Source organism: Mugil cephalus, chromosome 21 (genome assembly GCF_022458985.1).
Source record: "Mugil cephalus isolate CIBA_MC_2020 chromosome 21, CIBA_Mcephalus_1.1, whole genome shotgun sequence".
Classification (NCBI taxonomy): Eukaryota; Metazoa; Chordata; class Actinopteri; order Mugiliformes; family Mugilidae; genus Mugil; species Mugil cephalus.
Window position 1 is genome coordinate 19,750,047 of NC_061790.1, and position 27,550 is coordinate 19,777,596.

Consider the following 27,550-nt stretch of genomic DNA (forward strand, 5'->3'; position numbering starts at 1 on the left):
ATGGAAAAAGGCAACCCAACAGCAGTAATTTGTCTTTAATTCAGTGGTAACGTCTCAGTTGTTTCATGGGTGGTATTATTATTATTATTATTATTATTATTATTATTGTTATTATTTCAACTGTAAAAATGTGTAGGCTGTGTTTCTTCTTCTTTTTTTTCTCAATATCTGTGTTTGAATAGCCTATGTCATATGTAACGCGGACAAATACAACAAATACATCCAAACCTTTAGTTGTCTCCGACCCTACTGCAAGCCTAATGTCATTTAGCAATTCGTCTAGACTACTCAACAATTTAGTTAGTTTATTAAAATTGAATATATAAACAGTACGAACAATGAGCTTGTTTTATATGAATAATGTGAGGGAAGATAGAGACTTTTCGGGCAAATTAAAACTAAAATAATAATAACAATTCAAATCATGCCATATTATTATTATTTATTATTATATATTTTATATTTATAATTATCATTATAACAAAAACAAAAATATAAATAGATTATTCGGGATATATAAAGGTATTTTATTAAAGCGCATGACTCTCTCCATTCCATTAATTTCCTTGCTTTTATTATTATTTTTTATTTTATTTTTTATGTAGGCTATTGACGAATGTGTGTGTGAGCAGACGGTGTTAACGGAAAGCTATCATAAGTAGTTGGACCCGAAACAATGTAAGGCTGATTCCTTTAGGCTTGCGTGTGTTCTTGCGTTTGCTTGGCACACATACACACACACCCACGCACAATCATACATAATAGGCTGTAAAGAAACGTTTGGTGAAAGCCTCTGATTTCGTTCTGATGTTCTTGAATTTCGAGGCCGGTCATCCATCATTCCTGCCACCGTCCGCTGAATAAGGCGAGACAACTGCAATTCCGTCTCTTATCGAACCACAGCTCCCTACGTGACCTGCTCCACCAACTAATGTTTTTTTTTTTTTTTTTTTTTTTTTTTTTCTCCTCAAACCAACAGTGACCTCCCTCGTCGGGATTTTTAAAAAGAGCTGGCAAGAAAATAAACAAAGACGCTCTCGATATTAAAACAATCTGCTTCGTTTTGTTTGTTTTTTCCTCTCTTTCTTCATTTAAGTCTTTATTTTGGTTAGTGCTGGCGTCTTCTTTTATTTTGGGGCTATGAAACGGTTTAAAATACTGTCAGAAACAACTGTCAGTAATAAAACAATCAGTTTAGGTGAACAATAAAAAATACCGAAAGAGATGCAGTGCAGTGACGACCGAGCCAAACGTCCAGAACACGCTCTGGCAAAAGCCTTGTTTAAGTTAGGTTTAAAAACGACAAAATAATAATAAAATAATAATAACTAAAAATGTTAAATGTATAGTCTAATGTCTAAACGTCTAGTGAGCACAATCGCAAACATGGACAGAAACAATCAAATGAAAAACACTCTACACCACAACAATTAAAAGCGTCTCATATTGTTTAAAAACACATTCCGTGGTATTTGTTGGATTTGTGGCGTTATTTTCATTGTGTACACTTTATTTTGCTCGGGATGGACATATGGCACGGTATGACCGAGCCAAGTGAAAAGAAGAAAATTACATTTTTTTTTTTTTTTTTTTCACTACAGTAGTCTGCCTTAGTAAACAAATAAATATATAATTTAATAGAAAATGAAGGAGAGTCCTTCTGGTTCTTTTCAAGTCCCTGGTCTGTTTATTCCCCGTGCAGCCGCGAAGCTTCTCAGCTCGAACTGAGTGTCCGTGTCACTGGGCGGCCTCTGGGCTGAGGGTAGGCGTCCCCATGGTGATCCTCTGCGGGCGCGCGTCATGCTGGCTCGGGCAAGGTGAGGTGGTAGTGGTTGGGTGGGTGTGACTTGGCGGCAGCGGTGGCACCTTTGCACAGCTTTGAAGCCGGATGGAAGAAGGTCCCTGAGCCAAGCCTGGGCAAAGAGAGCAACGGGTCAGGACGCATAAGGTGCACAAGAGGCTGACAAGAAACTCCACAAGTCAAGATTTTGGGTAGCCTACATATTATGATCTGGATGAGTAAAACAGGCATAGTAGGCTGACCCCACCTCATTCCAAAGCTTAGGTTAAGACTTCTTCTCTCATATAAAAGTGCTTTTTTACGAAGCTGTGTATGCACATTCAAGGTAGTACTGAAGAAAACTGCCAAATTAAGAAATAAATATATTTAAAATAATTGAGTTTGAGTATAATTGAGTCTCTCTCTGTGGGCCAACAACTAAGTTTACAGGCAACTGTTAAAACATAGGTCTCTGAATCAACCACCTCTTTCTCATCCGTTTTTTTGAGCAGTCCCAGACTCATTCAGAGCCACACACACTGTGTGTAAACCAGAAATATTCCATATGATATTCTCAGACCACCTCTCACTTCAAATCACTGTCCTATATTGTCCTATCATTGGGAAACTATATCCTAACTGATGCCACCTTTTTAAATGACACTGAATGAAACTGAGGCGATAATACTCTTGTTTTACCTCATGTGCGAGTGATTTATAATTTTAAGGGAATGCTTTTATGCGGGAGTAAGATTAGTCAACTTCTTCCTATTTTTTTGTTAGTAACAAACAAAAATATCAATTTTCACTGAACAAATAATCCATCTTGCAATAAAGAATGTGAGAAGTTGTTGAAAAGTGAAAGAACTTGACTGAATATTGTGTTGCTGTTTGATAAGTATTCAAAGAATGACATTTCCAGTTCATTTTGAATTTGATCGAAACAAAAAAAGGAGGTTCCTTCAGAATTTTGGACTAAAACTAACCACTCTTTAACAATTAAAGTACTTTGATTTTAATGGAATTAAATCTGTAATTTACTTCATCTCTATTATTTATTAATTTGTTTCCAATTTCACAGAAAAACAATTATTTTTGGTATCCAAGACATGGAGTTGAGATGTGCAGTGTATAAGGTAGCATATGGTGGAGGCAGATGAATTGTGCAGCAGACTGGAGAATAAAATAGTGCACGTTTAGTAATATATTCTTTAATGGCTAAATGTTATGACTCGTGCTTTATTGTCCATGGAATAGAAAAAAAAACTCATATTACTCTGAATGTGGATCTCTTTCTTCCCGCAGTCCTTATGAGATTTACTGACATGTTTAGCATAGGCTTTCAGCACAGATCAAATTAAGGGGAATCCAAAACATGGAGATTTACTGAGTAATTTCTATAATTAGTCAATGATCATTCAATGAGAAATAATTAGACTGAATTGTCTCTAAAAGCATATGTATATATTATTCAGGTTGAAAGGTTTATGTCTTTATGCGGATATGGAAGGATTTTTAGATGTTCATTTTTGTATATATATATATATTTTTTTGTTTAGTGGACACATCACTATCTGCTCTGTATAGTTCTCTCCTGGAACCAAGCTGGGGTAATTATGCGACAGAGAAGAGGGGGCTCTGCTGGTAAAAAAAAATGAAGCAAATCCACCTCCTATTTACATATAAAGAGCTCTATTAATCAAGGTAAGTGTCATTACAGCGTGGCTCATTGAGCAGTGGAGAGTGGGTGTTAAATAAAATTCTATACACTCGGGTGCCTCCGGCGAGCAATATGTCTTGATTTGAGATCTGTCAGCGGTGCTGCTGCTGGAGGCTGGAGGGGTAGGAGGTGACTGCAGATTGCAGGGGGGTGGGAGAAGAAATGGAGGAAAAGAAAAACGTGAGAAATGGGAGATGACGGAAAGGAAAAGAGGAAGTCTTGCAGTGCACTCTCAAACCAGAAACTAAAAAGTCAGGTGACATTATGAATGAATTTCTCTCCCTCCTTTTTGCATGTGAAAATAACTTCACTAAATATCTCGGTTTCACGTTGGATCGGTGAAGAGTGTTGCTCCTTTGATGTAACATAACAGCGACAAGGACAGCGCTTCTTACTCTATCCTGTTGTTCAGGCTCGCCTTAGTGGAGTGGTTTTACATGTAGTGCCACTGCCCGTCCATGCCCATATTCATACCCATACCACCCATCGGCCCTGGAATGAAAAGTAAAAAGAGCATGTTGTTCAGAACACTGTAGCACTTCAGTTTTACATCTGTTGAGGAAAGTGTTTATAGTAATATCAACCTTTATCACTAAGTTAAAACTGATATGAGAACATTTTCATCTCCTTCTTTATACACAGCAGATGTGTACAACAAAACAATGGAACCTGCTACAAAAATAATAATAACAGAAAAGTATTCTCTGATTATATGAGTGGGGTAAAAGGGCTTCTTCTATACTCTGCTCTTAACATTATATTTTACATTATATCTTGTTCCTGCTTAATAACAATGCAAAGGTTAATTGTTGGTTCATACAACTGAAATACTCTGAAATCAGCTGACCACAAGCAAAAAACTACAGTCGCAGATATTGCCCCTGATGTTTTGGTCAACGTTTCAGAACTTCCTCACCTCCAGGTCGGAGACCCATGTGTTGCTGCCCATCAAGAACGAAGCCTCCTATTGGCTGGCCATCTGGACTGTAGGCTGTACCCTGACTTACTGTGAAAGTAGAGGAGAACTATTAAGAACCTGCCTTCTATCACTTTCAATACAAGAAAAGCTGCACACAAAACTATTTTTAACGTGCCCCCCTCTCCCTCCGTACCTACGGTGGACTTATCAAGACATACCAATAATAAACCTGGCGTCTGGATGTGGACTGTTTGAACTGCATCTTTACCTGCTCTGTTGGACTGGTCAATCATAGGCTGGACTATTCTCCTCCTTGCGTTGATAAACCTGGAAAATGAGAACAATACCCTAAATTATTAAAAGCATACACAGACACTGTATATGAAATTACATTTTTTCTATTAACATTTAATAATACTGACTCTGAAAAACAGGTATTACATTAGATCATACAAATGGATTGTTTGGCAGAAAACTATAAATCAAACAAACCTAAAGTTAGCAATAATACAAGTAGAACACAGACCATTTCAACATTTCTTCAGTTTATGTTTAGGTTTACTGTGTGTACTCCATTCAGTATATTAAATTCAGGATGGGTCAGGAAGTGTATTGGCCTATAAATGATGTCACAGTGCAGAGGGGACCTCTCTCTGAACAGGACTCATTGTGCAAAAACACCCCCCATATTAATCGGAACACTTGCTCTAATCGCAGGTGTTATTTGTATTTCAGTCAGTTAGAAATGAAGAAGCCACTTGGATGAGTGGGACAACACCAGTTGCCTTTCTTTTAACTTTGTTTTTTTAATCTAACATTTAACCTCCAGACAAGATATTTAGTCACAAGGATCACATTTGTCTGAACTTCTGTTAGGCTATTGTTAGGCTATGCATCACTATGTTCTGATCACTATATTACTGTACAACTGTGCGATTGGTGTTACCAAGACTAACATGGACATAGAGTATGAGCTGCACAAGCACACTTATCGTGTGACAGAGAAGTGTTATCATAATTAACAATGCAAATTATCATTAGAATGACTTACCAGTTGTTCACTTGAAGTATAGTGAGGCCTGTGTCCTGTGCTAGCTGCTTTTTCTGTTCCTCTGAAGGATACGGATGCTGTGGGAGACAAAAAAAAGAAGAAAAGAAATTTAAATAGATATAAATTATAAGGATGTATCTGAAAGCACTGTTATTTATGAATATGGGGCACAAATAAGCAGTTTCTGTGGAGTCTCTCCCATTTGAAGTCTTTCTTGGCAGAAAATGCACAAGAAAACTCTTGGAAAATTGGCACAGTTTGGCTCCACAAGGCTAAAGGTGTGTGGTGTTATCTGGCAGTGTTTCAAATTTTTAACAATTCCTTACAAACAATCAGTTGGAATATAAAGCCACACAATGGTGCCTTTGTTTAGAGCACTGATAAAATTAGGCTCCATCACCCCTAAACCTTTCCTGGTTTTCTCCATCCCCCTGTCCTCTGTCTCCAGTCCCTGTGCGAGTGAGAGAGAAAGAGAGTGGGAGGAGGGTGGCAGATGGTGGACAGAGTTGACCCGTGTATTGAGAGAAGGGTCACGGGCGCGTCTCCAATCAGCAGTAGGCTCATGTGGTCGTCAGTGAAGGATGAGCTTCCAAGCACTTCATTTTTAAACTGCCTTTGAGGCCGAATACTCACATGCACACACACACACATGTACATACAATATAATGCTGTATTTACATATGCAGACAATCATACATGTATATTGTCAAACTCAAGGATAAACATTCAGATGCACACAGATGCACCAGCAGAGAGAAAAACTTTCTGTCCATCAGTGAATAATCCCGCACAGATGATTTGATTGGTGTGGTGGATCTTTACTAGATTATGATTGAATGCCGGTGTGACTCTCGACCAACTTTCCCTCCAATTTTGTGGGTGAGAAAGGCCGAGCTACCCCCAAGGTAAATTATAAAATTTAGTCTTAATGGGTAGAAGATCACTTCTATTACAAGCAAAACAGCCTGTGTCATTACTGATATGCATGCCGCATATAGTATTTATTTTTTATGGGCGCCACCTTACCCTTAAATCAGTTGTCACAATCTGATTAAATACTCTGTTCTTTGCACTTCCTGTTTGCACTGTAAAAGTAAATGCATCCAACAAACACTTGGAAACACTGATAACGATAAGGCTATTCCTGAAAGATGGGACACAGTCATTGTGTCACTAGTAAGTTCAAGTCATTACACAGAGAAGTCTGAACGAGTCCTAATGTGCTATTTCACTCATTTACCAGCATTAATTGGAAAATATTTTGCTTTTTGTTTGCATTTCTAAAGTTTTTCTTTGCACTTGTATGTATTTTAAGGGTTAAGGAGTGGTTGTTACATTTGCTAACATTAGCATGCAAGCTAACATTAGACTTTTCTGATTGTTTATTGATTTTATGAGAGAAATTACAACTACTAACTGCCTAGGCGGCTGTGTATAAATCTTGGATGCGCTGACTGTGTCTAGCCTCAGGCTCAAAAAGCAGCATCTGGATCACACAGGGCATCAGATGAAAATCATTCATTTTTAATGAAAAGCATAATTTTAAAGTTATGTTACTTAGCGGCACATTTGTTGGCAATAGACCATTTCCATGAAATGGCTAGAACACAGCCAGTAGCACCAAGAAGGTGGTGGAGTTTGACAAATTCTGGATTTGCTTCCCAATGTCAAAATTTGGCATCAGAGGATCATGGTGGCATGGAAACCAAAAGTTAGGACCAAAGTAGTAGGCCAGTAATGAATAATATATTGAATCTAAACCTTTCACATATTTGTTTTTTCTGTAGCTTCATCAGAAGGGAATCTCTTAAAGTTCTTCAGAATTGGTGACAAAAGCAGGAGGGTACAGCTACCGCTGAACAGAAACACCCCCTCCCTTCCCAGCCTTCCAACCACAGGCCTCACACTTCAATGTCTGACAAAACATTATCCCGCTCTTTTCACACTTTCAACAGCTGATGAAAGCTTGATCGCTTGGGTGTTGCAATTGGCCTTTCAGAGGCCAAAGTCCACTTGCACACTTTTCATAGGCACATCCTGCCATGGCAAACACTTGTGCTTAAGAAATTAGGCTTGAAAGGAGATGGGGAACAGACAGGGGATAATTCAATTAGTCTCCCTTTTTATCTGGAAAACCTAAATGTAAGCTTTGGAAAAGGAGGGATTACTTTGAGTACATGACCTGTGTGGGTCTTTTACAAACTAAACAACTAAGGGGTTATACCGCATCTACTAGCATCAGAGGTAGAAATACCCAGGAATCTGTGGCGGTGGTATCTTTTGAACTTTGGATAAAAAGGTAATGTGGGGACTTGCTCACCCCCTCCACAGAGCCCAGAAACAGTGCGGCAGGGCCGCTGTTTCTGAATAGAAGGGTTCTGATGTTCATTTCTGAACAAACCCTGGGTTGCCATTTTCAAAAAGGACCTTTAGACGATTTGTCTTTTGTGTTTGCCCCTTTCTCTTGCAATGGAGCAAAAAGGAACTTTTTATGATGCCTTTGGGAACTGTTGCCTGGATGAAGAGGCATCATGTCAAACAACTGTTGCCTGGACGAGGAGCTGGGATTGGATATAGCAATAATTTCTAGAAGTATGTGAGGTCAGTGTAGGTACACAGAGGAAAATGTGTACAAAAAACGCAGGATCTGGGGAAGATTCTCATACCGTAAGGTGCTGGAATAGCCACGCTCTCATTATATTTGTGGCCACTTTAGGGAAGATGCCTCGTTTCTTTTGCCTTTTCTTGTCTTGGTCGTCTTCATCTCCTGTACCCGGCGATGCTAGGCTGTTGTCGAGGGCATCTCCTGCAATCAGCGAAAAAAGGAGTCATGTTACAAGAAATTCTTAATGTATCGCCTTCATCCTTCCTCCCCTCTGTGCAAAACGGGCAGAGAAGGAAAAAGGATTTTCTTCCTCTATGGCATGGCACCACATGATTCTTCCTCTCACCTCGGCTTGACTTCCCAACTACTGGATAATGAAGAGGAGCTCGTAGTGTGGGAGCTCAATAAAACCTAGAGCTATTAATTCAATCGGAGACATGCCTTTGACATGAGGTAATGACTGCGGGAGCCGTGCGCCTGACATGAAATAATGAACATTCAAACTGCGGTCAGAGTCAGAGTGGTATACACTCTTCTTCATACAGTATGTGACCTCCATTTGAAATAATAGCAATGGTTCAGCTACGTAAAGGCACGAAAAGAAAAACACAAAAACAAAATCTCGACTTTGAATGAAGCATGAACCCAATAACATCAAAGGCTGTCAGAGCATTCAGTCTTCATTGGGGGCACTGAGGCAGAATAAGGGGCACGTGTGGGTGGGTTATCGGGGCGTGAAGCCATCATCCTCGCACATCATGTGTACACTAACTCTTCCTCGTCTGTGTTGGACTGTCTGCAGAACAGCATCGTGCAGGGTAACAAATCCTTCCATTACTAGTATCCCTGTCTGGTTTCAGCAGGAAGATGGCTAGGATTGAGGCATGGGGCTTTCTTTAAATTGACATTTCCACCCCTACTGACTAACACACTCCATCTTGCAGTGAAAGGGGCACTATTCTCCGTTTCTCCTCTTTGGCATTAATTGTGTATTAGCTGGGATGATTCACTTTTAACAGTGGTGTTTTTTATTTCTTGCCCTCAGGGCCGAGAAGCCTTGAAAGCCTGCCTGGAGGGCGTGTGAATAATGCATCTGAGAGACTCCTCCCCCAAAGCGGGACAGGAACCCCACTTTTCTTAAGATTTGGCCTAGCACGTCTTTTTGTTTTTAGAGAAGCATCAATCAAACACACCTATATGAGGCATTTTCATGCATAAATATTTCAGCTAATGAATACTGACATTTATTAAAAAAATAAAATAAAATCTTCCTCTAGCGTCGGGGGCTTAAAGGCTTGTTGTCCAGCCCTGAGTTATGAGCACAAATACAGGATTCACTCTTAACTGTTTCCCTTATCAGTTGGTAAAGTTTCCTTTTTCTGGAGAAAGTGTTGCACATCTATATTTAAGCATTCTTAAAATATATTTATTCTACATTGTCTGACAGTGTGACGTGATAGTCAGTGTGAGCTATACGATGACTGAGTGAAATATCAAGCTTTGTGACATCATAGTCAACCAGCATAAAGTTTAAATAACTTTTTAAAGGAAGAAAGAAAGAAAGAAAGAAAGAAAGAAAGAAAGAAAGAAAGAAAGGACATGTTAAGTACAAACTCTCCTCTCCTCTCCTCTCCTCTCCTCTCCTCTCCTCTCCTCTCCTCTCCTCTCCTCTCCTCTCCTCTCCTCTCCTCTCCTCTCCTCTCCTCATCCTCCTCTCTTCTCTCCGGAGAGGCCGCAGGGCAGATCGTCTGCTACACTAATCGCTTCTGACTGTTCCCCAGCAAGGCGGCCCAGCTAACCAGTGTATATGTACAGTCTCAAAGTCATGCACTCGTGCCAGTCTCTTATGCCTCCCTTCACCCCCACCACTCTTGTCTCCCCCACACCCCCCACCCCCTCTCTCTGATCCGCCGTGCCTGCCAGTTCTTTGCTTGCATGACACTGGAGGGGGTGGGGTGAGGACATTACCGCGGGGATGACTGGAGTATTGCCCCGGGGCTAAAACCAACATAGGCACAAAAAAAACGGAACCCGAAGAAATGAGGAGAAGCCCTTTATACCCTTTCCATACACTTCTTCCTCTTCTTATGTTTTCTATTGGCCGCTTAGCCCCGTTAAACCTGAGTTATCATTCCTACCTCTTTCTTGACTAAGAGTTTTTTCTTTAATTCCCGAAGTTTGTTTTTTAATAAGCCGAAGAAAGGAGACATGCTCTGCTATCGTGGCAAATACTATATTTGCCTTTATATTTTAACATCATTACAAATACAGTCTAAAATACAGTGTGTGTATACATTTACTCATTATCTTGTTTTATTTTATTGTAGTCTGCAGATCTGTTTTTACTCATGTTTTTTGATTGATATATTTTATTTATTTCTTTTCTACAGCACTTTGGTTGACTTTGGTGGTTTTTACAGTGCTTTATAAATACAGATGGATTGGATACACTATGGTTCAAGTTTCTGAAAAAAACTTGTATTTTACAGCAGTGACAGTCTAGATTACTCAATTATACATCTTTTCTTCATTTAAATGTCATTATCTTCAGTAGCTACTTTGACTTTTGACCGAGCACAAACTTTTTGTCATGTGTTTTTTGTTCACTAATTTTTAGTATAAACAAAACAGCAGGCCATGCTATCGCTATCTTTACACATCACATGATCTTGAGACATTATTTTCTCTTTTAACTTGTTGTCACTGTGTGTTGAGTAACCTACATTAAGACAGCGAGGAACAGATAGCAAAACCAATTGCTGTACCTGGGGTTGCATCAGGTCAGAAAATCCTGTCTAATGAGATCAGCGAGGGCCCTGAACCATCATCAGTGAGACAACCATGACTCCTCCCCTTATTAGACATTATACACAGATATAATTGGAGTAGACAGCCCCAAATACATGGGGAGGTGCATCTCTTTTAAAAGCATTTAATGCCAAGCTCCTTTTCATGCTATACTTTGTTTGAAACAGAGGGGAGTGAGGGGTGGATCTGACTATGTCAATCAAGCCAGACACACGTAAACATTCAGATATAAGGAATATTGGCTTAAAATGCAGACTCTCAGTTTTAGTTTGATGTAATATTACACTGAAATTGGGTGAAACGTGTAGGAGTTACAGCCCTTGTCAAGGATTTACAGTTAGGCAGGTCAAAGGTTTGGAATTTATTTTGGCATTTACATTTAGAAACCGTTGATGTGAACGATAGACTGTACACGATAGACTATAAATATGGGCAATGTGTCCCCACTCCCTGGCCAAATGCCAAAGTGATGGTATTTTCCCAGGGATATGGGCACCGTCATCTTGGAGCCACAGTCTGTGCAGTATGGCTCCAGACTCACTTGCAAGTCTTTCTGCAACAGCTTGAACTGTCTTTAGTTTTTTGGGGGTCTGTGATTGGCATCTCAAATCCAGCCCTTACCCTGCCTTGGCCCTTACCAAACCTCAGGAGACCTCAGCCATTTCAGTTGTGGTTAATAGTGGTTCACCACTCTGGTGGTGGAGCCACCATCACAGCTCTGCTCATAGCCATCCATGAATATTAGACTCATTACAAGGCAACAACCAAAACCTGAGGGAATACGCACACATGAGCCAGAACATCATTTACATCCTGGATGGATCCTCTGTGGTTAGCCAAGGCTGGAAGCCACGTTGCCACCAATTAAGTGCTCCCAAAGTGAATTTTAACAGGTTTCATCAGACCATGCAAGAATAGCTAGTAACATCCTACTACAGCACAGTCACTTCCTGTTTGTGGTTTTAAGCCTCCTGTCAGTACATTTCAATCCTCTAAACAACCTTTGAATTAAAAAGGATATAGGATGACACTATGAAACCAGACTTCAGACTTTCAGTGGTGGGAGAAGAAAGAAGAAGGTTCAGCAAAAATAGATGTCCAAATATATTCCACTGTATTCAGGTCTCAAATGGTTCAACTGGATGTTTCTTTAAGCGTTATCAAATATCAAGCATAATTTCTCTACATTTATTTGCAGAAATACCTCAACTGAGTGGCCCAGTGCTTTGTGTATTTTTGCTCGGTTAAAAAAGTTTCGTCAGCCCTGGGACGGTGTTTAGCTCAGTGAGCAGAACACCTGCCTCACGTGTTGAGGCTACAGTCCTCACTACAGGCATTTCAAATCCAGCACTGACTGGCCATTTCCCCCTCTCTGCCTCCCCCTTTCCTGTCTCACTTCACTGTGCTTTCCATTAAAGGCTCAAAGCCCAAAAATATATTTTTAAAAAAACAAATGAACAAATAGCATATTTGCTCAAACTCTGTTTAGAAAACAAATATGCAAACGCAATATGACAGTTTCAAGTAACAGCAATGACACCATGTACGCTTCTGCACTTTTGGCTGCTAAAGTTTCACTTGACGTGTTAATGTCAAATCTGCACCACTGATTTACAGTAGAGGAACACAACTCCTTTCTGCTGCGAGTCTTTAAGTCTCATTGATGAGGCGTATGTCATAAGAGAGAAAAGTCACATGACATCAAGAACTTAATTATGTGATTACTTGCTCACCTGGTTCTCCCTGCTCTAGTACAATCTCTCTTTGTGGCGCAAGTTAAGAGGAGGTTGAGGAAAACCTAGTAGACCTTTACATCTGGTAATGCATAGGCAGACACTAAGCAGACAGACGCAGTGGCTTCACTGACTGTTCATCCACATTTATGAACTTCAACTACAAGTAAGCCGCTCAGTTCCACTCTTCGTTTTATGAACTCCAGAGTGACACTCAACACAGCTGACTTGTAACTACATAACTACTGTTTTAGTTGCATAATAACAGAATACACAATGCCGACACGCAAGGCTCAGGCAAAAATGAGTCGGTGTAGTCATCCATGGCATATGATCCGCATAGATCATTTGCAGGAGTATAAACCCAGTTTACGCCATAGCTACAGCGCAGCTCAGAATCCTGCGCCGTAGTCTACAGATAACCTGAAGTTCCACAAAAATGTTAATCGTGACGCTAATTGCTGGCATGGCAGCACTGTTCCATTGCATTTACAAGTTGTAAGCACATGGTTTCTGCATACAGAACAATAAAATTAAATGACTAAATACTTTTCAATTACTGTTATCCTCTAAGTGAATTCAAGCAATGTTTTGCAGTGGTTCACATCACACCATTAAGATTGTGGGTTTGAATCTTTCGTTTATTTCTGTTGGAATCTTCCTGTGATTGGTAACCCTAACTTGTCTGTAGCTGTGAGTGTGAATTGTGACCTTTTGCAACATTAACCCCATTTAGCTGGCCAAGGGCCATGTCCGGCCACAGAAGCTCCTTGTCTGGCCCGAGCTTTGTCATAATATGTGAAATAATAATGTGTAACATGTATAATTAATTGCGCACTGCTTTGCTGTAGTTTGGCCCGAATCATCTGTAAGTCACCATCATAGCCTGCACAAAAAATACACAGTCGACCAGATAAACTGCCAATTCTGTCAGTTTACAATCTGACTGGACTGATCGTTTTTATTTTAATTTTACTAGACCACATGATACTAAACTGACTTGCTTGATATGCATACAGATCGTAGCCGCGTGTTGAAGGTGGTGCTTCCACAATATGCATGCGCCAGCTACTTCAGAGGGACAGCTTCAGATCATCGCTGGCATTCTCTGCTGATTGGTGAGTGAAAGCCCATTTATTCTGGACCATTTGCTAGTCTGATTGTGGTATAATGCTAATTCCACCAAAACACTGCTATTTACTAATGCTATATGATTTGTATGTAGCATATTTTATACTTAAAATGCTACATAGCTTAATAACAAATACAAGGAAAGAGAGAGAGAGAACACAATAAACAATGGAAAAGGCAATAGTAAAGTTTAGACAATAAACAAAGGCATTAAAATAACACAAAACAGCGTAATATACTTTGTTTGCCAGAAAAATGTCTAATAATGTGTTGTTGTGTGTTATTTAACCTTATATTTCAAAACTGACAAACTGAAAATCTCTGTCTGTCACTGTTTGTCTTCCTGTTTCTATCTTTGCTGTCACTTGCCTCTTCTGGAGGTGAATGTGGTTGCAGAGATGCTGAAGATAGCAGTCTCTGTGGAACAGCTGTCTCTTAGAATGTGTTGCTGATAGGTATACTTTTTAAGAATCAGTATTCATTATTAGTGATGTTCTTGATGATACACAGTGGTATGTCAGGCCTTAGAAAAGTAGAAAAGTTTGAATTCCTTTTTATATGGGTTTGATGCTCAGAGAATGGCTCTGATGGCCTGCTAACTAACCACACAAGTGGTCTCTTCCAGACATCTTGGATCCAGTTCACAAGCTACACAAGAACCTGTTTTGTTTAACACACAGAAGAACTCCAACCTTTCAACCGCAAGCTATTGATAATGTAAATTTAACAGTAGTTATTCATGTACAGCTTAGCGTATTTTAACAGACTGATATTATTAAGGTAATTAAAAGTATGCAGTGGCCCAATATAATTCCAGTTTCCAATTATATTTAAGGTTGTCTTTCCCACACACCCCACAGATGGCATTTAGTCGCAGTTCTTATTGAAATTCTACTAAAATGCCGGTTGCGCAATCTTCATAAATGAAGCACTTGCCACCCTTTCCCCAACAAGGAACCCTCTCTTAGTCACTTAAATTGTTCACAGAAGAGTCAAATGTTTGATATGAAACAGGACTGTTACCGAGATCACTGGTGTTGTCTGTACTCTGTGAGACGTGCCCTCCACTGGATGGTCCTGGGGTTCCCACGGAGGGTGTGGAATGTGCATCGTCCATGTCTCTCCAGGATGCTGGATTCTGAGAGGTGAGTGAGCATCCCACACACCGGGGATAAGGGAATAGGAATAGAGAAGAGGAGAACAGACGAGGAAGATACAGTAAGTTTCCGGAATAGGTCCATTTTCCAGTTTCCAAAAGTGCAAAGACAACCAGGTGGCTTGTCAGAAATGTGAGATAAGAGCATTACCATTCTGTCCAAAAGGTAGATTTAAATTTAGCTGCAGGAAAAGTTGGAGCACAAATTTATAGATCTGATCAGTAACTCTACAGCATGTTGACCCTCCTGTGTCCTGGATGTTTCTGTGACCAGTGTTAGGGAGAAACACTGTATTTATCAGGCTGACTGGCTTGGCCACTCAGACAGACGCAAGCCCCAAACCAAACAGCAGAATTCCCTCTTGAGCCTCCCCCCGTCAGCTGTTTGCCGGATGGTGATCAGATGAAGAGCTCAGCAGATGACAACAAGAAGCACCGGGACAATGGCCCTGTGTGAATGAGTCCTCTCACTGATGGACTCTCTTTTCTTAGCGTGCCACACAATACGCAAAACTCCTTGGTGTATGGCTCCTCAAAGAGCTGCCATGTGTTTTTACGTTTGTCAGGCTAATGAAGGACTTATTTCCTACAGCCCATCTGTTAAAAACAAATGAGCAGAAACAAAGCATGCTGGACCGCCTTGTGTTAGATTAATTCACCAATGAACTGAAGTGAACCAAACCCCAGTGCCTGTGTTAACCTTATGGACGTCACATTTTTTACATCCCCACTTCAAATGGGCTGCTGCTGCTAACATCAGACGAAAGACAGTTATGTTGTTTAGCTTAAATCTACATGCACAGAAAGTAATATTTCCAAATCTGACTCAGGGTTTTTGGGGAAGATTTTAGCATTAAAGAGCTTATGCACAAGGTCCATGTGTTGATGATGTTATTTTTTTCTTGTCAACTGTCAGTGTTCAGCTCTGATTTCTATGCTGAGTGTAAAGGTTTTACAATACTGAACCAGTGCTAGGAATGACTGACAAGACCCACTAAAATGTGTATGTCCCATCTGTTATACACCAAACCATCAACATGGTCTTCATAGTCTCAGTGGACTGAGTGCTGCAGAAATACCAACATAAATGAATCAAATCACTGCTTTAACTAAAAATCACACAACCCATACACTGTGTTTTTTTTTCTTGGTTATTATACAGGTACATTACAAATGGGTTGTTCGTATCCTGAGGTACATTATGCAACAGCTGCTCCAGAAGAGTGTAGTGTCAAATCAGCTGGGGGTCACACACACACAGTTTTGTCACTTCAAGCACATGGATGCATATTTTACAAAATACAACAGTGATCATGATGACTGATGAGTTTCACTGAGGCAGAGGGTAGACAATATTTTGCTCCCTAGTGTATATAATCACAGAGATGATCATTTTCAATACTAAATACTTCAAATTCTCATCACAAATCGTCTTCAATATCTACTATATTATTATTATTATTTACTATTAATAAATAATTAACATTGTCCTCCAAAGACAGGTGAATATCTGGTTGTTAACTAGTCAGGTAACACTTGCAAATGTTCCTTTAGAACTGGAGAAAAGTGGAGGAATGTCTTCAAGAAACTCTACTATTTATTTCGTTTTTGTTTATTATTATTATTTTTTTTTTTTTTTTAATTTTAGAAAGTACTAATAACAATTACAATCATAACAAGTACTATCAAACAATCTACACAAGCTCCTAACTGCAACTAACTCAGTGACTAACTCCCTGTATAACTAATAAAGTCACAAGGTAAGTTTCACTGAGTCATGTGAATGACTTGGAGACTGCAAAACTCTGACCATTACCTGAGGAACTTCCATCATATTACACAAATGATAGTAGTTGACTGGACGGATTTAAAAACATCTGTAAATGGGTTACTGTGTTCACATTAATTTGTTGTAGCTACAATAAACCCCAAAATTGCTGCTGTGTCACTTTCATATGTCAATCTGCTTTTTTGTAAATTAACGCAAGTGCCAAAAATAGGAAGGCCCACAGCAGGGCAGAAGCCTGATAAAAACAAAGAAATCCTCCTCTCTGGCTAGAGTGAGAAACACGAAGCTGAAAGAAAACAAGGCCCACAGCAAACATTTGCAGCTGCAGTGGGTGCTGGTGTGATTACCATTATCGTGTTTGACTAACTCCCTGTATAACTAATAAAGTCACAAATTTGCATAGGCAAAATGGGATTAGACTCTAAACTTTTTACTATTAGACTCAGTAACAGCCACTTCAAGACTGACATCCCTTCATTCAAAATGCCCCAGCAATAGCTTTGAAAGGAATTAGCAAGAGAGATCATATTATTCCAGTTTTACTCCTCCTTACATACAAGGCCCTGAAAGGCCTAGATCCATCTGAAAGACCTCATAGAACCGTATTGTCCCAACAGGTCACTATGATCTCAAAGTGCAGGTCTACTTGTGGTTTCTAGAGTTTCTATAAGTATAATGGGAGGTAGAGCCTTCAGCTATCAGGCTCCTCTCCTGTGGAACCAGCTCCCAGTTTGGATTTGGGAGGCAGACACAGTCTCTACGTTTAAGGTCAGGCTTAACACTTTCCTTTTTGACAAAGCTTATATTTACGGCTGGCCTTAACCATCCCTTAGTTATGCTGCTATAGGCCTAGGAAACTGGGGAACAATGCACCAAGGGCATGCCCTCTACTCTCTTGCACCAAGGTCCTATCCTCTACTTTCCTTTCTCTGGTACTGAGCTCTTGTCCTCTAATTTCTTGTCTAATTTCTTTTCTATTACTAGTCATGCAATTCTGTGCAACTATTGTATAGTAAGTTAACTGCTGTGTCTCCCTCTCCCCTCCTCGCCCTTCCCTTCTCTTCTCCTCCATCTTCCTGTGAGTGTCTCTAGCCCGGAGTTATGTGTTCCTGTGAGGCTCCATACAAAATCTGTTGCTGAGGTCTCATCAGCCTACCCCGTCTTCATGGCCTGCAGTGAATTAACAATTCAGCAACCTGCATAAGATTCCTCTTATATTCTCAAACTGTCATGTAACATCTTCAGCTAGAATTTGTATCTGTATCATCACCAGATTGCTTTGGTCAGATGTATGTATCTGTCTTGTTTCTCCTGTTTTTCCTTTTTTCTCTCTTCTCTGTTTCTACCTGGCCGGCCTTACTCAGATGGGTCCCTCCATATGAGCTGGGTTAGGCTCGGGAATTTGTATTGCTATTAACGCTTTATAAATAAAATTTAATTGCTCTGAATTTAATTGAATCCCATAACAAAAACGTCAGCATCCTTCTCATCCTTCCTTCCTTCCTTCCTTCCTTCCTTCCTTCCTTCCTTATGTGATTATTAAATAACCCACTGCCCTATAAACTCTGAAAACGAAGCTGTGTGTTATGTCCCCACGTCTCCAGATTGGCACAAATAAAGCAAATTCATAACCGAGAAATAAACATTCTCTGTGCCGTCTCAATTTTATCCTTGAATAGACACCAACCACAAGGCGCTGAAGTGCTGATTGTACGTTTCCAAATAACGAGAATAATGCAAATGAACATAAAGAAAGAAAACGTTTCCAGGACGATAAATCAGAGAGTGACTCACATGGTCTGCAAGGTTGGTGGATGATTCTGAGAGGTCGTCGAAGTCTGACTTGCAGACGTCTCGATCCTCTATGACCAGGTCGATAGGCATTTTGCCCTTCAGGCAGCTGATATACCGGTGGCAGAAGTTATCGCAGAGCTCGTGAACCTGCGGAATCCAGTGATTTCGTGTGAATTCTCGGAGTTTTGAAAGAACGCATATTTTGCACAAGACAAGACGATGGATTTACACTGAATTATTGCGTGTTCAGAGGCCAGGGTACTTACCTTCTCTAATTCCAGGAGATGAAATCGGAGGACCTGAATCGCTTGAATCATCTAAAATTCATAAATACAAAAGTATTCAACGTTCCATTTTTGTCACAAAAAATAAATAAATAAATAAAAATGTGTGCATAAATTATGCTGGTGCGCCGACGAAAGTGAAAGAACTCACCAGGTTATCCAGTTCTGTGTTGGAAGAAAATAATGGCTTCTCTGCTCGGATCTGGGGAGGGAACGGAAATTAAATGCAAGGTCTAAGTTGAAAGTGAATTCGTTTCCTTAATTTCATAAAGAGGAACAACTCGGTTATGGAGATTTAAATATGGCCCATCCTGGTCTTTGCCTACACGTAAAGAGGACTGCATCTTATCTAAAATGCGTCCCTTAGGCCTGATGTAAGCAGCAGGTTATACATATATGTGTTTTCTCACCTGTTTGGCAAACACGGCGATGTCTTCATTGAACGAGTCGGAGGAGCAAACGTCTCCTCCCGCCACCCCGGGCTCTCTCGGCGTACAGGTAGCAAGCTCGCACTTCTCGAACACGAGAGCCAGTAGAGGAAATAAAGGGTGGCTGTAATACAGGCGAAAAAAGGGCCCATTGTAGCCCTTGTTAGGCCTGGACATGAACCACTGCATGCAGTGCAACAAACCCGCGGCAGATTCATACAGCATTCACACAAAAGATAGATTTTAGATGTTTTCCATCAAAAAACACCGTGCAGATTATTAGATCAGTTTGCAGTGTCAATTTCATAGACTGTATTAACATATACAGTCTATGATCCCGAGTTAGTGTTGAATGCAACCAGGGAACGTAATATGTTTCAAAGAAATAAAAAGTAACTGAAAAGTCTACAAATTAGGATAATGAAAGCAAACAAACTTTAGGTTACTTGTAAGTCGGGGATACAATATCAGTAGCACAGTTTATGCCATCATTGTCATTAAGGATGTTATTGTTGTTATTATTGTTTATAATTGTGTTATCCGCACCCGTAGATTAGGTCTTTGTCTCTCTTCAGTGCGTCGTTGACGGCACTGCCCATGCTGCTGGGCATGATGCTGTGCGGCGCGTGGGCACCATAGTGCTGCGTCGAGTGGGGAGGGGGTCCGTGGTTCAAGTGATGAACTTGGGGCAGGGGCCGGGGAGCGTGCGGGTCTCCGTACATGGAGGTGGGTACTCCGACTCCGTCCATAGCTCCTCCGTAGTGAGCCAGGTCATCATACTGGGATGAGGTGAAAGATACAGCATTGGACGTGACAATTTAGGGAACAAACTTTCACAGTCGAATTCACAAGAGAAACGTTTTAGGACAATGTTAAGCCTCATAAGAATTAAGATAAATATAGTTATAAAATTTACACGGAAAAGAAGAAACATATAATTGAATTTTAAGATTCAAGGTGTTTATTGTGATATCCACAGTAAAAACAGCAGTTTAGACCATACAGTGAAATTCTTGCTGCAAGTCTCCTTATAAATAATTATAGAAGGCTTAGTCAACATAATAATAATAATAATAATAATAATAATAATAATAATAATAATAATAATAATAATAATGAGACATACCCTTTGCGCCATCTCCATGCGTGATTCCCAGGCGTATAAATATAAGTTTGGTGCTGATGAGTAACTAACTGACAACTTTTAATTCCAAGAAGAAATTATATCCTTGTCTTGTTCTCCGACATTGACTCAATCAGTTATATCGAAATCAGTGCGCTGAGATATCAAAAAGAGTCAGGAAACAGCATCCGTCCTCGCGTTACGCTGCAGAACTCCTGTGATTCTTCAGCGGGAGTCACCAATAATCTTTGGGTTTTGGTGGCGGTGGCTGATAAAGTCTACAGTTCCGGGCATAAGTGGTCCTCTTTCACGTGAATGCGCTTAAGGTCCGAGGATCGGTCCTCTGCTCAGTGCGTCCTCACGTCCACGTCTCTGCGCGCCTACACCCTCACTGTGCGCCAACTGGCTGCTCAGCGCTTATACCAGGAGAGCAGCGCGAACTGTGGGTGCGACCGTACACGCTGCCTTCTGACAAGTTCCGGTCATTACTTTCAAAAATAATCACACGTGAAACGTTTATGGATCCCGCGGGAGAAAGAGGGACACTGAAGCACTGCAGCAGGAACAATAACTGTATTTTATGTTTATTCTCCAGTTCGGTCTTAATGCTGTCAAAATTCGGTGTCTGACTGTGTGTATGTGCTCCAGCTCCACCCATTGATTCTACATACACAGCTGCAGTATGTGAACGCACCATGTGAAATCATGGGACTGGGCCCTTTGGCACACATCAATTTTAGGTGTGATCATAGTGTAATGGGGAAAAAAAGTAGATTAAATGTATTTTAAAGTAGGTTTATACAATTTATTTGTGAAGGAGTAAGGGAGCCAGTTTCAGCTACGACTACAACCTGGAATAATATTATTGAGTTTTTCTATTCTCTCTCTGTCCAGTTCAAAGGTCACATGTCAGGGTCTTGTTCGGCAGCAATATATTTACTGAGTGTTTTTGCACCGTTTAATCCAATAACAATGACATAATTTCACCTAATTTATGTCACAATGTTCCACTGAATTCTAGTTCAAAAGGATCACAGCCCAGCGTTGGCAGTTCACAGGTTTAATGGGAAGAAATGTAATAGGGTGATGAATGAGAGGGGGTGAGGGAGAAGATGGATGTGAAGGTTCTTTTATCAGACTACTCCACTCCATTCCTTGGCATGTCCAGAAAGGAGGAGACTCGGAGTGGGGGGTTCTATCTCGGCCGGCCGAGAAAAGCTATGGACCCCAGGTGGTGAGTGAAAAGAGGGGAAAAGTGAAAAGGGGAAGAAGAGATGAATGGTGGTGGTGGCGGTGGTGGTGGGGGGGGGGGTAAAGTTGAGAGAACTATAAAAAGTAGTCTGGCTGAGTAAAAACTTAATGTTCTTTAGTCACAAACAGGTTTGAGAAGAGTCTGATGTTTTATGAATGTACAGAATACACTGTTCAAGAATTCAAGAATACATTCTCATTCGGTCAGATAAGACATTTAGAGCAAATGCTGAAATACAAGTCATGTGATATGTTGTCTTGTTGCATGTTTTTGTACTGCAGCATGTCCTAACTGATTTTAATGTGTAACTCTTAAATGCATCCTTCACGAAGAAACAATGTGGACATGCATTACAAGAATAATATGAGATTAAAGGAAGATTAATATTCCAGCAATGCCTCATTTCAGAATCAGTGTTCTCTAATGACACATTCATTTTATTTATTTATTTGTTTATTTTTTTGTGAAAGTCCCTGCACATATAAATCACATAGAGAGAAATATATGCAATAAAATATGATATATTCATATTAACTGTAAAATAAATTTCAGTCCAGAAGCAGTGTCAGTGTGGTTTCCCTTTTTTTATTAAAGGTAAAATATTTCAAGCTTGTTATAATTACTATTATTTTAGATCAAACATATCACTTTGATATGCCCTGTCTGTGAATTATTAAAGGCACGTATTTGAATTACAAATACAGCAACTATAGGGACACATGCAAAATATGCCCCGGGCGACACATTTCATTATCGCATATCAATTCCATGTTGTCGCCCTCTTGTTTCTTTTCTTTCCTTTTGTGTTTGTCCCCCCTCCACTCACACAACCTTCCATCACTCAGGCCAGCCATCGTGATCTGAACGGAGGCTGATTCAGGGTGTCAGGCCCTGTCTTAAATTACTGTAGAACTAGAGGACAGTCGATCCCTCCTGACACATCTCCAGAGAGGGAACCTGTATACCACTATCTTTGACCTCCTTTTCTACCAGACATCCCTTACACACATTCACACACTCGTCCACCGGCTCCTCATCTACCCTTCACTCTTTAACGTCAGCCGGGCTTGATGTTCCTGGCTCTTTCGCCCGTTGTGTGTCTCAGTGAGAATCCTTTGCATTGTTAAAACGAATGGGGCTGCAAGCTCACTGCTCTATGTCGATGGCTGAGGCACCTTGAGAAAGCACTGCTCTTCGTGTGTTCGGATTAAATGCAGAGAGCAAATTACATTTATGTGTGCATATGTGTTGTATTTTTTACACATTTCCTACATTTCTGCATAAAAATGATTCAAAACATTTCCACACAGGATGTGAAAGTAGGCAAGGATCATCTAATCAAACAAATTCATCTGAAATATTCTGCTTTTATACTAGTGTATTTAGCAAAACGAGTCAATGTTATATATCTGTGAGGTGCAAAAGTATTAACTCAAATTAGAGGTCGTTTGTTCAGAAGTGTTTCCAGTCAATGTAATGGGATTAAGGTGTTTTTCAGTGCCTGAAAAAAATCAGGGATTTGTCAAATCTTCACAACACATGTTTGTCATCACAGACCAAGAAGCTTTCTGAGGACCTCAGAAAATGAGTTGTTGTTGCTCATGAGGCTTGGAAATGTTTCAAAACCATCTGTAAAGAGTTTGGAATCAACAAATCACACAGTCAGCCTTCAGAGATTTTAAACAACCATTAACCTTCACAGGAATGGTCGACCTACCAAGATCAGTCCAAAAACAAGATGCATAATAATCTGAGAGGTCACAAAGGAACCCACGTGAACTTGTAAGAAACTCACTCACACTCACTTATGTTAATGTTCATGAATCCACCACCAGGAGAACACTGAACAACCATGGTGTGCATGGCAGAGTGACATGGAAGAATACATTTGCCCATCTACAGCTTTTTAAACATCATGTGGACAAGCCAGAAGAATATTGGGTCAATGCTTTGTGGATGGATGAGACCAAAACAGAATGATTTGTTTTAAATGAGAGGTGTCATGTTTGGAGACAAAACAATGCTTTATTTCAGCTTTAGATTCTCATTAAGTGAGCCTGCCGTCATTGATAGACCACTGAATTCAAAATCATACCAATGATTTCTAAAAGAAAATGTCATAATTCTATGTTTTCATAATGGCAAAAAAATACTACTACTAATAATAATATTAACGACAATAATAATAATAATTTGTTGTTAATATTATTATTAGTAGTAGTATTTATTAGTATTAGTATTAGTTATTTTGTATAGAAATCACTGACCGGTTTTCTTCTTAGAGCTAGAATTACTATCTGCAAAATTATGTGCACATTTTGTGCAATAAACTGAGTAAGAATCTATGATAAAGCCTGTGAAGGGAGTCAGAGGAGGAGAGAAGTAAAACAATGTACTTGCTTACTGCTCAAGTAAGAAATTGTGATTACTTTGTCTTTCACCTATGTGTTACTGCCAGGTCACTGAGTGGGAGTCAGAAGTTGTCAACACTACTACTACTACAACTATTACTACTACTACTACTGATAATAATAATAATGATAACAATAATAATAATAATTGTGATAATGATTATAAATAGACATTTAATAGACAACTCTCACAATAACTCTGTGTTTTATGTTCTCCTCTAATGATAGCTATGTCATTGTTAGGTGGTTGATCAAACCCTGCTTGTGCATCTGTGTATATCTATACAGTGTGTGTGTGGCAGCCTGAGAATAAAATTAAAGACTTGTGTGCATGTGTGTGTATACTCTTTCCAATTCAGGGCGTCAGTATTAATGAGCCCAGATTTCATTTCAGATGAGTGATTATTTGAGTGTTCATTTGGCTAAGATTTACGACGTGGCCCTATATCTGTAGCCTGCAGCACTGCTCTTGTCTTTAATAATGGGAAATGAACACATTAATCACCCTGTTATCCACAGAAAGTGCGGAAGCGCCAACCAATCTGCATCAATGTAAGAGAGAGAACATCATCACATATTCATTCAAAGCCCTATTTAGTCAATACTGGCAGGAAGAAAATTACCTGTCTGACTGAATGTGATCCAGCATTCTAAATACTCAGAGACTTGGACAAGTCTCGGCCTCTGTATCTGTTGCAGAGGCACAAACATGGTCACCACAACAAATCATCAGTGTTTTCCCAGGGTGGAGAAGGGCCACTGACCGCAAAACCCCATGAGTCACCAAGCTACCTTTCACTTACCACACCTGATACTTAACTAGAGCTCTGAGAATTTAGCTGCCTGAACAAAAGATGTGATTGCCTATCTACAGAAAGTTACACAGGAATAATGGTAAGCGTACACATCACATGAAGTGGCAGCATAATGCCTTGATGTGATTAGACACAAACACGTGGAACTCAGCCTCCCTTTAAATTATTAATGCATGACATTTTTAAATGGTTCTCTATCACAGGTTTAATTAAAAAGAGGCTGATATTAACATATACAAACATATTATTAAATTATTATTACAAAGTATGTATCATTGTATCCCGTTGTGAATATATTATAAAACGGCAACAGTTTTTTGTTCTTTCTGTACTAGAGTTTAGTCGTACATCTTGGTTAATGTGACAGGTAAACATCTTGATAGGAGAGTCATTTATTTTGGGTGAGTTGCAGATTAAAGACACTGTGTAGGCTAAGGCAGGATTTCAGACTTAGGTTTGGTATTGTGGAGAACTCTACTTGTGCAGCTAGTAGCGGAAGAGCAGTATCTATCAGCGTGCCTCTGTTTATAGAGTTTGTAAAATGTGTCACCATGTCACATAAAGAGGAGTGGCTCTCCGCAAATGTAAACACAGAAGTTAAAAACAATTCACAAAGAGGCAGCTGTACTGACTGGAGTGCACTGCACAGTGCACTGTATATTACATTTTCAATATTGTAATCTATAATGTGATCCGATCTCTAATCTGGTCTAATCTGTTCTGGTCAGGTTTATTTTCTGGTATAGCAAAAAAAAAATAAAGAAACATTATTATTTACTACATATAGTAGTATTTTGAGGTATAACGCTTTGTGCAGATATTGTAATGAAATTCATATTATGTTGTAATGCATATTAAGCATTTGTAATATATAATATACAATTTTTAATTGAATTAATAATTCTGACTCATAATTTGTGATAACATGAGTAAGGCTAAGTTACTGCTTAGAAACTCATCTATAAAAGATGTTTGAATTGGAGCTCTGGTCAAACTAATGGGAGACACTTTATGATACTTCATGTATATAAATAATACTATACTATAATTTGTTCACTGCATTTGTTTTGCTTTTTGTTCAAGGCATGAAAACCATCCATTGAAGAAAATGGCCGTAATTCCTTATGTTTGGGAGAAATGTCGTTATCGGCTCTTTCTCTTACTGTCTTATTAGTGTTGACGTTGCTCATATTGTTCTTCCTGTCCAGATGTTTATTACAAATAAATTAAAAAGAAAAAGAGGAAATTGCTTGAACCTATCATTGTTTTGGGGCCTTTCTCTTAACACACATCCATACACATATGTAGCTACACTGCACCCTGCTGGCTAATGTGTAACCAACATATCCTACTAAACGTTGACATCTACAGGACGTATGGCAGTACTGCTACCAGCAATCAATCTAGTATAGTGTTTCTCAATTCCGGACCCACTGCCCTGCATGTTTTCGATGTTTCTCTCCTTCACCACACCTGATTCAAATGATCAGCTCATCATCAAGCTCTGCAGTGGCCTGATAAGGAGCCTTTCATTTAAATCAGGTTTGTTGCAGGAGGGAAACATCGAAAACGTGCAGGGCAGTGGGTCCAAAGGATCGGAATTGAGAAACACTGATGTCCAAGTATTGAATCTATAAACGGTACGTCTGTGTCAAGACTAAAACTCCAGATATATTAAATCATGGAAATTACAATTCGCCCATTGCCACAATCAAACAACCTGCTCTATGAGAACATTTCCCTTACTGTACAATATAGTATCACAGACAGTGAAATGCAAATGAGGATTTTTATTAATATAAAAAGATAAAAACGAGACTCTGTGGGGTCCTTTTTAGGCTTGGGTCCTCTTCCAGAGGCCTGTAGGCTTGGTGTTTCATATCAAAGCCTCCGAACTCAGCATGGAGTGACTTTAGCTCAGATAGCACTCTCATCAAGTTCGCCATGTTACTAGCAGCTACCTTGTGTTGCTCCGTCGATGCAGTGTTGTTTCTGAGCATTTGAGGACCGTGTTTTTGGCTGAAAATATCACAGTCTTTGACTGCAGTCGTTTTTGACATATTCAAAATGCTAGTGGTGGTCTTAACTATGCGTTTTAAAGTTGTTTAGTGCAAAGTCATGTGGAACTTTCACCTCGAGCTGCCATCTTGGTTCGTTACTCTACAAACATAGTTAATAACCTGACCCAATGACAATGGTAATGTAGAAATAAAAAAAATGTAATTGTTAGAAGTCTTGGATACCTAAGTAATAATGATGAAAAATAAGTGAATAAAGCTATCTCTGCTTTCGGCACTTGAACAGTTTTGTGTGAATGCAATGGACGTGTATTACTAGAGGGGAAGGATCCACTACTTGGGCCCCCACTGACAATGTCAGGCAGACTCCTGAAAATGTCTGATAATGGCCATGTTGGTGTGTCTTGCAGCAGCTTGCTGTTTGCTCTTTCCGCATACTCACGTATATAGCCCTTTTCATGCAGTGATATTGCTATCAAACGTCACCGCGCTTGCTAGCACAAGCACTTGCTGTCAAACATTAGCAAAAGGTGGAAATATATTGGGCAAACCCTGACAATCAACTCAGTCACAGTTAAATTTCCGTATTACACAAATACAAACACTTTAGCATGAACATTAAGCTATTTAACCAGAGTTAAAACATACATTTCTCTAGTTTTGAACCAGCTAGCTAATCTGCTATTGACGACTATACAAATCTCTTTGATAAACATCCCATTACCAAGTCATG

At 39.7% G+C, this 27,550-nt stretch overlaps 1 protein-coding gene across 1 annotated transcript; it reads right to left on the reverse strand.

The window, feature by feature from the left end:
• Positions 1 to 290: 290 nt before the first annotated feature.
• On the reverse strand, positions 291 to 20,793 carry meis2b (Meis homeobox 2b). Its single transcript, XM_047573066.1, has 13 exons — positions 20,325 to 20,793; positions 19,745 to 19,977; positions 19,181 to 19,322; positions 18,922 to 18,972; positions 18,753 to 18,803; positions 18,487 to 18,633; positions 14,771 to 14,885; positions 8,137 to 8,276; positions 5,471 to 5,547; positions 4,688 to 4,746; positions 4,417 to 4,506; positions 3,896 to 3,992; positions 291 to 1,913 (listed from the first exon to the last, which is right to left on the reverse strand). Exons 1-12 carry the CDS (start codon positions 20,340 to 20,342, stop codon positions 3,934 to 3,936), a joined length of 1,182 nt encoding a protein of 393 aa, XP_047429022.1. The 5' UTR covers positions 20,343 to 20,793; the 3' UTR covers positions 291 to 1,913; positions 3,896 to 3,933.
• Positions 20,794 to 27,550: the final 6,757 nt, after the last annotated feature.